This window comes from Ceratotherium simum, chromosome 29 (assembly GCF_057802395.1).
Source record: "Ceratotherium simum simum isolate JZ-2026a chromosome 29, ASM5780239v1, whole genome shotgun sequence".
Taxonomy (NCBI): Eukaryota; Metazoa; Chordata; class Mammalia; order Perissodactyla; family Rhinocerotidae; genus Ceratotherium; species Ceratotherium simum.
In genome coordinates, this window is record NC_141928.1 from 34277858 (window position 1) to 34289999 (window position 12142).

Here is a 12142-nt window from a genome sequence, read left to right on the forward strand (position 1 = left end):
AGCCCTGGGCCTTTGCAGCAAGTGCCAAAGCATTGCATGTGTGCTAGTATTAGAGCTTGTATATATGTTAATATTGTAACAAAGTTTGGCCTAACATTAGAGTGATTATTAAAAAATCTTTCCAAAGTTTATTTCTAAAATACTTTCTTTTATCATGTAATCAGCTTTTCATTGTATCTTGTTACAACTTGTTGTCTAATCTAGAGAGAATTTTAATTTCGCAGTAACTCCCATTTCCCTAGCCTACATTTTCCCTTTTTTGATCCCCATGGAGTAGGTCAGGCTTTTGAGAAAGGATAGTCATTTTCTACCAGGAGAACCAGATAAAGCTTTGTGGAGGAGGGAATCAGTCCTTGAAGGATTGATTATGCAGTAGTGGAGAGGAGAACACTCCAGGTAGAGAAAACCACATAGACAAAGAGATGGAAGCAGAGAAATTGTGGGGCATATTTTGGGGAAAGTGACTGGTTGCTGGGTGGCTTCTAAAGTGCTGTGGAAGTACAGCCAGTACACTGGCGTCACTAGCCAGTTAGGTGGTCATGGAGGATACAGGGAAATTTAAGGAGAGAAAGGCTTTTTAGTTCCAAAGATATCTCAATTTTGAAAAACCGTCTAATGGAAGAAAATATTCTTTACTTGCTGAAGAAGCTCCTATTTAAAGCTAGCCTGTCACTTATTTTTTTTTTAAATGAATTTGGGTGCATTGTTTACCATTTCACTGATGTGCCTTTTATATAAGATCATTTCACTAGACGTATCTCAGACTGAAACGTTTACTATTTGGTGCAATAAATGCATGTGGAGGGAATTATCTAATGAATTATAGAAGATGATTGGAGATGCCTCTCAGTTTTCTTGGCAAGAAAATGAGCTAATGAACTGAAGAGAATGACCAATTTGTAAAATATTTCATAAGTTTATGTCTCTAATTATATTTACATATGTTGTCTAAATATCCCATCATTAGAGGCTATATTCTCCATGACTAAGATATTCTATTCAAAATTTCTGTGTAGGTTTTTGTTGTTTCTTTTAAAAAAATAAGTTTACTTCAAGTCTAAATTTAAAAAAATGAACAATTATCCTTCTCCTGTCCTGGTTTAGAGCTACTTGTCTTTATTTTACTTAAGCACTATAGCATTTGACACATAAAGATGTTTCCCCAGGAGAAGCTTGTTTCCGCCTAGGGCTGACATGAAAAGAAACAATTTGTCAGACTAGTGGAGCTTGCTAACAATTCGAATAAACAACCTGTCTTTCCCTTCATACTGCATATTAATAGAAATGTTAATGGTAAACCACCTCCTTTATACTCTCCAGGGAGGAGAGATTATTGGTCAGTGAGAGTTTTCTTTGCGCCCTCTTAAACACAACTGTTAGGTGAATCGTCTTATCAGTTGCATGCTTATTATCACAATGTTTCTTAAGTAATAATTATCTATTAATGTAGCCAACTTGATTGATGCCTCATTTTTGTCATTACCTAGCATGTGAATATTTTTGCCATGTAAATGTTTCAAAGTAAAAAGCAATTAAATTTAGAATATACTTCTCTGTAAATGTATATTTTGATAGGCGATAACTAGTTCTTCAGAAATGGGCTTTCTTGGATTATAAATCTGAAGACCATTATCGTATCTGTATTTATCATTTTTCTCCCCTCTTTACCACTACCACTCGTGTGAGAGCTCCTTGAGGCAGAGCATACCATGGTTTATGCATTTGTGCCCTCAGTACCTAGTAGACACTCTGTTAAGTGACTGTCAAGTTATTTAATGACTTTGATAATGATCAACTTTGTTGCTTTATGATAATATTTTTGCGTCATTGCCTTGAATTTTTCTTCACACAATCCACTCTAAAATCTTGCTGTACCAATATAATTCGGTTTGTTAAAAACAAGACAGTAGGCCCAAAATGGAGTCACTTATGCTAAGCCCCACATCACCAACCGAGACCTCACTTAATTAGTTTCAGTTCTCCCAGAAATGGAATCTTAAACCAGTCAATCAGGAATTGCCTAATCAGCACTAGTTAGGTAACCTGCCTGATGGACCCCTGCCATCCCTTACAGGAAAGTAATTTTGCAGTAACCAGCCCATTTTTTTACTTAGTATTACTTCTTTGTTCCCACTCCCTTCTTTCTGCCTGTGAAAGTTTTTCATTTTGTACAGCTCCTTGGAGCTCCTTTCTGTCTACTAGATTGGATGCTGCCTGATTCAAATTGAGTTTTGCTCAGATACACACTTAAAAATTTTAATATGCCTCAGTTTATCTTTTAACAGGTTACACAGTTATCTAGAACTGATCATACTCTGATGAGGGAAAAATCTGTTAATTGAGACATGGACAGTAAGTAATGATTAGTGAGGGAAGTCTGATCTTTCAAGTTAAGTTTTGAGGTGTTGAAAATAGTGAAATTAGTTATGTAAGTCAAATATTCAGGAATTTTAAATTATCCAGCTTACTTTCAAAAGAGTATAATTTATTGGTTGCTAGCAGAAATAGCAGTCAGCTATTCGCTACACTGTTGTGGTAACTTGAAAGTAAAACGTGTTATTCTTAGGCTTTTCTAAGAAAAGAATAAATTTATAGAAATATCTTGAATAATTAGCAGGGTTTATTTACATACCAGCATCAACACGTCTCTTTATACCATTAGAAATTGAATTGTTGGTGAATTATAAAATTTTTGAGTTGTAACTGTAGTGAGCACTAAAGTGTCCATGAAGTGGGTGGGCGAAGGAGTAGTCTTCAGTACCTTGATTAGGGCCTGCCATTAGTTGTCACTCTGTAAAGAGCAGTGGTTCACTGAATTTCCATACAAAAACTCTGGTTTGAACAAAAAACTGTCCAGGCATCAAAACACATAGCCTATTAAAGATGGAGCCTAAAAATAAAATATACTCATTTAAAGTAAGTAAACAGTTGATAGTTTAAAATTGTATCTTTGTTTTGCAAATGGCAAGCTGAGATTTTCTTGGATAAACTTGAAATTTGTGGTTCAGACACATTAAAGTGGAAGCAAAACATTCTTCTTCTCTTTGTAAAATAAGCCTTTCACTTAGCACGTTGTTACACCAGTAAGTGAAGGTGAGGCAAGAAGGGCTTTGGGTTCACAACTTGGAAAGTCTGTCTTGAACTCTTCTCTTCATTGTTGTGTACTGTCTTAGAAACAAGATGGGATAGAATCAGCAAACTGAGCTTTGGTTTTATATTCTTTCAAAACTAATAATAATCTGGCAAATTTTGTGTTGTGGCACTATAAAGATAAAGTTGTTGAAAGTATTAGTTTAAAAGAGTGAGTAAATTCTCAGTTTTCTCAATTGTTTAGAATTAATCTTTTTTATATGTTTGAAAGTATGGAAAGTCTTATTTGACTAGTTTGCAGGCTTGAGAAAAGTTGTACTTCTCCTATTTCACTGATCTAGTGAAGGATTAGAATAGATAATAAAGATTAAAACCAGTTGATGGATGATTTTGTAAATAACAAGTGGAACCAACTTTATTCGTAAATTTTCTTGTTCTTTTTTGACTTTGTGCATTATTTGCCTTTTGTGGGAACATTTATTGATTTTACATTTTTTAAATTTCCAGGTAACTTGGGTTTTTACTCCTGTAACAACTGAAATAACAAGTCTTGATACAGAGAATATAGATGACATTTTAAGTAAGTACCTGGACATTTTTAAAGTACACTTCCTTCTCTATAGTTAGTTTATATACAGAAACAAAATAAAATCTCAACTATCTAGAACAATTGAGGAGCTGGCCTTGTGACTAATTCCGTGGTGTACTGAATTAACAAAGCACTTTTGGTTTTAATTTTTTAGTATAAATGTAAGCCTACTTTCTTGTGTTACAAGTGAAGTAAACTTTTAGTCTTATTTTATTTCTTTGCCTTGTCATAAATGCCACTCTTAACAATTCATAAAGTATTTTGCTAAAGCCAACTTAAAGGCCAGCAGTTTCCACTGTGCAGTACTAAATGTTAATGATCTTAGGACACAGCCTAGAAATTTGTCTTTTTAAATTTTTACCTAAATCACCTGATCTCTTTTATTGTCATTGGTCCAATTAAGTTCAATAAGTGTTTCACTGAATGCTGTTTGCTAACAATTTGTAGATACAGTTAACTTGGGGGAAAAACATTTCTTGTTTTTGAAAGTACTGGAAAGAAGTATTGAAGACGTGGTTGATAGAAAATTAGAGTTAAGAAAATGTACAAAGTGCATAAATGATTTCTTTTTTTTTTTTGAAGCACTCCATTTCACCAACTGGTTTGAGCATTACAAAACCAAAAATAATAGAGGAAGGAGTCATTCACTGAGCATCATATATTGTTTTGTGTTTTTGGAACTGGTTTTAAGTGCTAGAAAGTGTATTCCTATGTTATAAGATCTCTTTAGAGCAATGGTTCTATAAACTTTATCGTGTATCAGAATCACCTGGAGTATTTATTAAAATCTGTTCTGCTAGCCTTGGCCCCAGTTTCTGACAGAAACTGCTAGACTGCACCTAAGAATTTGCATTTCTACAAGTTGCCATGTGATGCTGGTGCTTCTGGTCCAGGGACCACAGTTTGTGAACCACTGCTTTAGAGTGGATAAGCAAGTGGATAAAAAGTGCTTTGAAGAGAAAAAAGGAAGAAGAAAGTTGAGACTCACATATCATTCTCACTCTTTTTGTCTTCCAAATTCTAGATTATCTTTTTGTTTTGTTTTTGTGAGTACTTAGGAGTTTATCTGTTTCTCTGTATTAGGTTTAGGCGAAAGGAACAAATGTATCTTTCTCACTTCTTCACATTTGGATATGCAAATGATACTAAGTTATTTTTGCAACAGAGAATGACTGTTAAATGGTTAGGAACCAGAAAAAGTACATCTTGTGCTTCACCCTTGGTTGTAGATTACTTGTTGCCACTAGGTGAGACATCTGAGATTTAGAAATAGCTTGGTTATACAGGTCTCTTCTGTGAAATAGAATTTTACTTGCAGAGCTAATTCTCAGTTACTCATGAATATGGAAGGTCAAAAAATTGATTATTAAAATCCAGATCATTCCACTTTGCTTTTTGTGAGACTGGGCTATTTAGTAGCTTACTTGCCTGATCTGGGTTTGATTCCCCTTCTGTTTTATATTCATTTGATGAAGGTATAAAGATGGAGGATATAGAGAAAAGGAACACGGACTCCCACAAATTATGTAAGCCATCCATGACTCTGTGTATGGGTTTGTGAGCGAGAGGTGACTTGATTGTTACTCTGTATTTTTAGTGGGCCTTTTCCAATGGAAAGAAGACCGTGATGAAAACCAAATCTTTATGTCAAAAGTATGTAGATGCAAATAACTTAGGTTGTTTGGTTTTCTTTTTCAATTTCAGATAATGCTGATGTTGCTTTAGTAAATTTTTATGCTGACTGGTAAGTAATAATCTTATTTTTTGTATTTTTTAGGGGAGGGTTACATCGTTTAGTTGTTGTTTTTCATTTTTTTTTTTAACTTGCTAAAGGTGAATTTTTCTTTGCTAGAAAGGGATGAGTGGGGAAGCCTTTTTCTTTGGTGAAACCATATTCCATACACAAAATCCATTAAGATTCATTCACAAATAAAGCAGCTTAATTTGGTGAGCATTTGTGTTTTAAGAGAGAAATACACCTGATTGCATTATCCCACATCTTAAAATAAAAGCAGGTAACATAAAAACTCAAAATATCTCACACATACACACACACACAAAAGAGTACATATTGCAATTCTGTATTTTTCCTGACTGAGGAAGTAGGGCAGTATTTGAAGGTGAGGATGTGTGTCTGGCAAGTTTAGAAGGAAAAATAATGTTGACATTTTTTAACATATACCATCTACTGCTGCTTCCAGGAAGCCTTTATTCCTTCCCCTTCCAAATCAGAATTTGTCCTCTGTGTTCATATAGTACCCTATGTACCACTTTCTTTTTCTTACTGCATTGTTTTGTCTTTTATCATTGTTTGTGCCCTACCAAACAAACTTTGAGGGCAGAAATACTGTCTTACTCAGTATTCCTAGCATCTAGAACGAGGGCATAATATGTAGTAGATGTTAATGAATGTGGCATGGGGATAGGAAGAAGGGCACTTCAGCTGGAGAGAGGTTTGAAACACACAATCCTTATTCCTAGGCAATCCGTATCTTATTTGACCCTTTTAGGCTTACTGCCTACTAGTTGCCACTACGCTACTTCAGGCCAGGGTCCCACAGTTCACCTAGGTTCCTGCATCAGTCTCCTAATTTATTTTCTGTGCTTCTAGTCTTATATGTCTCCATTCTGTTCTCTACAAAGTAAGCCAAAGTGGTTTTTCCTAAAGTGCAAGCTGGATTAGTTTATACCTCATCTTAAAACTCTTAAATGGTTTTCTGTTATCTTTAGGTAAGTCCCTTACCTTGGCCTAAGAAGGCCCCTGATGACCTCGTCCCTTCCTCCCTCTACAGCTATATATCTTACCTCCCTCCACTCCCACATTCTTTTCCAGTTATGCTGAACGTCTTTCAGTTTCTGTAATATTCTCTTCTCTTTCATCACTGGACCTTTAGTTGTAGTGTTTTCTCTGCCCAAATGGATCACTCTTCTCTCACCCACTTATTTACCTAGTTAAGTCTTAATCATCTTTGAAGTCTTAGATTAGGTGCAGCTTTCTCCAGGTCACCTTCCTAGATCAGTGTTCCCTCCCTTACTTTCAAGTCAGCTTAGGAACCTTTCCGTATCTTCCCATAACATCCCATATTCACCCAGTCGTAACACTTGTATGCTATAGTTTAGATGATGGCTCTCCACTACATCGTTAGCTTTGTGAAAAGTTACCATATCTGTCTTTTTTCAATATTAATCCCCAAGCACTTTGCATAATACTTGGCAGATAAGTACATAATAAATACTTATTGAATGAATGATAGGTATTTAAAGAACTTCAGTAAAATGTTGAAGATACACAGAGAAAATACCATTTATAAAATGTATAACAAAGGTAGCATTTTCCAGGGTAAATTAGCATTGTTCAGATCTGGCTGTGTCCAGTCACAAAATTTGGCAGATTATCGAGTCCAATCCGCTTTAAAAATAAAACTGAGATCCAGAGGAGTAAAGTGTTTTCCCAAGGTTACATGAGTAGATTGTGGCAGAGTTAAAACTAGAACACAGTTCTCTTGATTAAGGGATTTTGCTGTAAGAAAAATAGAACCTGCCGTCGACGTTTTTGCAAAAACTGGATTGGAACTGTGGACTAATTTCAGTTATTTGGGAAAACATATTACCCAAAGAATACCTTGAAGTTGTTCATGAATTAGTACTCTTTTGTTCAACTGAAAAAACTCAGGTAATTGGCCACAGGACATAGACCTACCCTGTGTGGCCTGAAAGGCTAGATTCTGAGTTCCCATAACTCCCTAGATTCTGAGTTATGGATGTGGCGTGGTTTAAGGAAGAATTCTCTGGTAGAACTGCCTAAAAATACTGATATGCCTCAGAGGGTAATAAACCATAGTAGGTACTTAATAATGCTGTTATGTGTCAGGCTCTTCACATACATTGTTTTTAACGCTCAGAACTACCCCACAGGTAGGTATTATAATTTCCATTTTAGGTTGAGGAAGTTGAGGCTCAGAAAGGTGATACGGCTAGTAAGTGGTGGAACTGAGATTTAAATTCAGGTATGTCTGACTCCAAAGCTTATTTTTCCGCCCATTAGGTCATACTAGTAAGTGCCCTCAAATTGTTCCTGCAAAGCCTTTTACCCATTTTTTGATTTGTAAAGGGTTCAAGCACTAGATTGGAGATTGGATTCAGATGACTCTTAAGGCCTTTTAATAGCTCTATTGCTTTTGTTATGTTAACTTTTATAAATGTAAGTTTCCATATGTATGGATACATGTGTATGAAGTTACAGTAATATTGCAATTGAACTTTTATTTGATCTTCTCCTTTCACCTTTTGGTATTAAAACTGATCCTATTTTAAACGTGAAATGTGCTTACTGGGTAGCAAACTGGACAATCCAGAAAGAAGGAGCCCTTACTGTATGTCTTTACCTTGCCCTTAAACCAGGAGCCTATACACTGGTTCTTTACTAGGCCATATCCTAATTCTTCAAGAAACCATTGACCGGTCCCTACCCCTTTTCTCCCCTGTCCTCCAGCACCCTATTTTCAGCAACTCTAAGAACCTCCAAACCTGTGCTCCTAGCCTCTCCAGTTCCTCCAGTTTATCAGTTTATTCATTTAACAGACATCTATTGAAATGCTTGTTAGAATATGTAGTCAAATAAGGCACAGTCCCTGATGTCCACAGACCCCACCCACCTATCCCAGATGGGAGAGAGTTAAGAATGCTAAAAGAGGAAAGAGCCACTTGAAAGCAAGAGATTGAAGATACAGATTGTGTCTCCTTGATATGTTCTAGGACATCTCCTTAGGAAGTCAGGTGAGTGGGCTAGAAGAGATAGATAGAAAAAGAAATAGGGAGGAGGTGTCAAGTTTGCATCCTTTCACAGGCTTTACAATATTTGTGTTCAATTATAGTTAACATGTATGACCAAATCGTATGTGGATTAAAGAGTTCACAGGCTTCATTTAAGTAAATTTCTTAGCAGAAAAGGGCTCTGGAAGCAATAGTAGCAATTATGGTTTGTTTTTGTTAACAGATACTCAGTACCTTTTTCATACGAGAATGACTGTTCTAACCCCGCTGGTTGCGTGCTGATTCTGATTCTTCTTCTCTTTCTTGTTAGGGCCCTTTCATGACTCACAACATCATATATTTGTGAAGTGGTTGGCCTGATTAAGGGACAGTCAGAATTAGAAGTTTCAAGTTTCTGGAATATTGTGGGGTTTGTGCCTCCTTTTAAAAGTAAAAACAAAACAAACAAAAACGTCAGAGGAAACATGGACAGAAAGTCTTGTTTAAGAATTTAAAATTTTGCTCCTGGATTTGGTATATTTAATATGTTTCTAGGTGCAAAAGTCCATTTTAACCTGGGGTAGATTTTGAGGAGAAGCAGTTCATGATATACTATAGTAGACTAACTTGCCCCTGAGATTTGATTGAGCTAGTCAGGTGAATCGGTCTAATATTTGCAATAAATTTACCACTTTAAAGATTTTGTACAATAATCTAAAAATTAGTTCATTATTTAGAGAAAGCTAATTTCTTTCATAAATGGCCAAGTCTCAGTAGTTACAAGTCCAAGTAGATACATCTTAGAGGGCTTATTTCAGACTTGTTTCATGGCGCCTGTGAGAAATCCTTAGCTGTGCGCTCCATAATATTGGCCTTTTTCTTAGGGGGAAAAAGCCAAAATCTTTTAATTATTTGTATAATCTTTGAAGTCAAAATGGTCTTCATCTCCAATGAATGACATTAAGATCCATGACTAAATTAACTAGTACGTGATTGTCTCAAAATCTGTTTATTGTACGTATTCTAAATATCAATGAATAATAATAACTGAAATAAGATTTTATTGCTTTTCTGCTTTTCAGTTTTAATTGATATCCTTCTCTGTGCATAGGTGTCGTTTCAGCCAGATGTTGCATCCAATTTTTGAGGAAGCTTCCAATGTCATTAAGGAAGAATATCCAAATGAAAATCAAGTAGTGTTTGCCAGAGTTGATTGTGATCAGCACTGTAAGTACTTTAGTAGGAAGAAACTGTCCCATCCCCATCTCTCCTACATACACACACACAAACAAAAACACGTACACACATATTTTTCTTTTCTTTTTTTAAGTGCTCTGCTTTAAGTGGAGAACAAACCAAAAAGAGTCTAGTGACCTTCGATCTTTATGTACTTATAATACTACTTTCCATTTTGCCTGTGCAAAGGCTTTAAAAAAATTTTTTTTTTTCATTAAAATATAGTAGGGCAAGCTTATAGGCAGTAAATCTTAACTAGCAATGTTTTCTACCAAAGCAAATACCAAAATCAATAAATAAAATTGAAATATAGTTTTAGGGAAAAAAATGGATTTCTCTTAGTTTTAGAATCATGCAGAAATACCATTTGTAGTCATTTCAAATAAAACAGTCTCAGATTTTTGTGTGTTTCTGTTATATAAAAGATTCTACCAAGATTGGCTAGGACTATCTTTGAGGTGTAATTACTGATTAATTATTCAGAGTGTTGAGAAACTTAGGTTAGACTCATTTAAAATCCAACCTCTTGGATTTCACCTGTCCCAGTGGAGCATTCTCTATAAAATCGCCCCGGTTTTCTGTATACATGACAGATTTCTCTAACTTGAGCTAGTGAGCTTGCAGCGGTGTTTCCTCCTGGGTGCTCCCATCATTATTCTTGAACTTTCCTCTCTCATAGTACCAAACGCGTTTTCTGGTTCTGGTTCATTGTGTGTTAGTTGTCTCACCAGTTGTGATGTCAGTTCTTCAAAGGCAGGAACTTTTTTTTTTCTTTGTTTTTAATGCTCCCTTTTAAGTGGAGACCAAACTACTCATTAATCTCTGAATCTCAGGCATCTGACAGTTTCTGGGAGACAGAGCTTGCTCATTAAAAGCTTGTTGCATTGAGTTATTGGTAAGTTTGAATGAATACAGAACTCTCCCATTGTGCAAATTTCTTTTCCTTTACACTCAACCTGACAATTACAATTAGTGTGTGTACACTGACTTTTCATTTTACTTATGAGGAAATGGAAATCAAGTGGCTTAACCAATGTCATACAGCTTAATGCTAGTCAAGCCAGATTTAGAATCCAGATCTCCTGACCAAATTCCTTCATAGATCTATTTGCTTCTTTTCTTTTCAACAAACATTTTAGGGATTTACTGGTAAAACTCTGTGCTAGGGAGAAAAGGCTAACAGCAAAGCATTTCAAATCTTACAAGCCATACCCTACCCTTCTGTCTGCTGAGGTTCATAGCTAGATTGGATGAAGGGACCAATAAAAGGTCAGTGCAAGCATGGACTGCGTTTCCACACTGTTTCTGGATCTTTCCTCCCACCTTGACTAATGGGGAAACATGATGGTTTTCATGTGGGCTCTCATTTCAAATCTTTCTATTCTTTATGTATTTAATTAGACATTACAGTGCAGACAACAGTCCCTACTTTCACTGAATTTGGACCATAAAATCTGAAATTATGCTCTCAAGCTTACAGTCATTGGGGAGATAAATTAACTATTGTTGAAACCTAAATATCATTTATTCTATCTTTTAAACAGATTAACTTACCTTTGAGGTAATCTGACGTCATTGCTAGTAATGAAGTTCTCTCTCTTTTTTTTTTTTAAAGATTTTATTTATTTATTTTTTCCCCCCGCAAAGCCCCAGTGGATAGTTGTATGTCATAGCTGCACATCCTTCTAGTTGCTGTATGTGGGACTCGGCTTCAGCACGGCTGGAGAAGCGGTGCCTCGGTGCGCGCCCGGGATCCAAACCCCGGCTGCCAGCAGCGGAGCACGTACACTTAACTGCTAAGCCATGGGGCCGGCCCTCAAGTTCTCTTTTTTTTTAAGATTTTATTTATTTTTTCCCCCCAAAGCCCCAGTAGATAGTTGTATGTCATAGCTGCATATCCTTCTAGTTGCTGTATGTGGGACTCGGCCTCAGGATGGACAGAGAAGTGGTGCCTCAATGCGCACCCGGGATCCGAACCCCGGCCACCAGCATTGCAGCGCGCGCACTTAACCACCAAGCCACAGGGCCGGCCCTCAAGTTCTCTTTTTATGGGAGTAAATAGCCATAGTTCAGATGCTTTTTGATCCACCAAAGAGATCTACAAAATTAGTTTTTTTACTAATAAAAGTTATATCTGAGACATTGTGCATTCTCTTTAAATGTTTTCCCTGCTGTGTAATTCTTCAGTTTTTAAAAGTGACATTATGAAATCCTTATTGATGGTTTATTCACATTTTCCACTCTCTCTTTAAAGATTATAAGACAGACTATATTTTGGGTAACCCCTTATGTGCCAAATGGATTGTAGAGGTTTTGAACTGGAAGGACCTTAAGAATCCTGAGGTCTGCAGAGAAGTGCCTGTTAGGCAGATTGTTCTTTGGTGGGATTTGATTTTTAAAAAAGAGATTTATTGAGGTATAATCAACTGCACAAGTTTAAATTATACAATTAAATGTTTTGACATATGTATATAC

At 36.1% G+C, this 12142-nt stretch overlaps 1 protein-coding gene across 1 annotated transcript in view; it reads left to right on the forward strand.

Moving 5' to 3' along the window:
* The window catches only part of ERP44 (endoplasmic reticulum protein 44), an 83438-nt gene that overhangs the window by 23966 nt on the left and 47330 nt on the right, over window positions 1–12142 (forward strand). The window contains exons 2-4 of the mRNA XM_004423256.3: window positions 3598–3670; window positions 5384–5423; window positions 9543–9658. Of these exons, the coding sequence (XP_004423313.1) occupies window positions 3598–3670; window positions 5384–5423; window positions 9543–9658 (229 nt within the window). The remainder of the gene's footprint in view (window positions 1–3597; window positions 3671–5383; window positions 5424–9542; window positions 9659–12142) is intronic.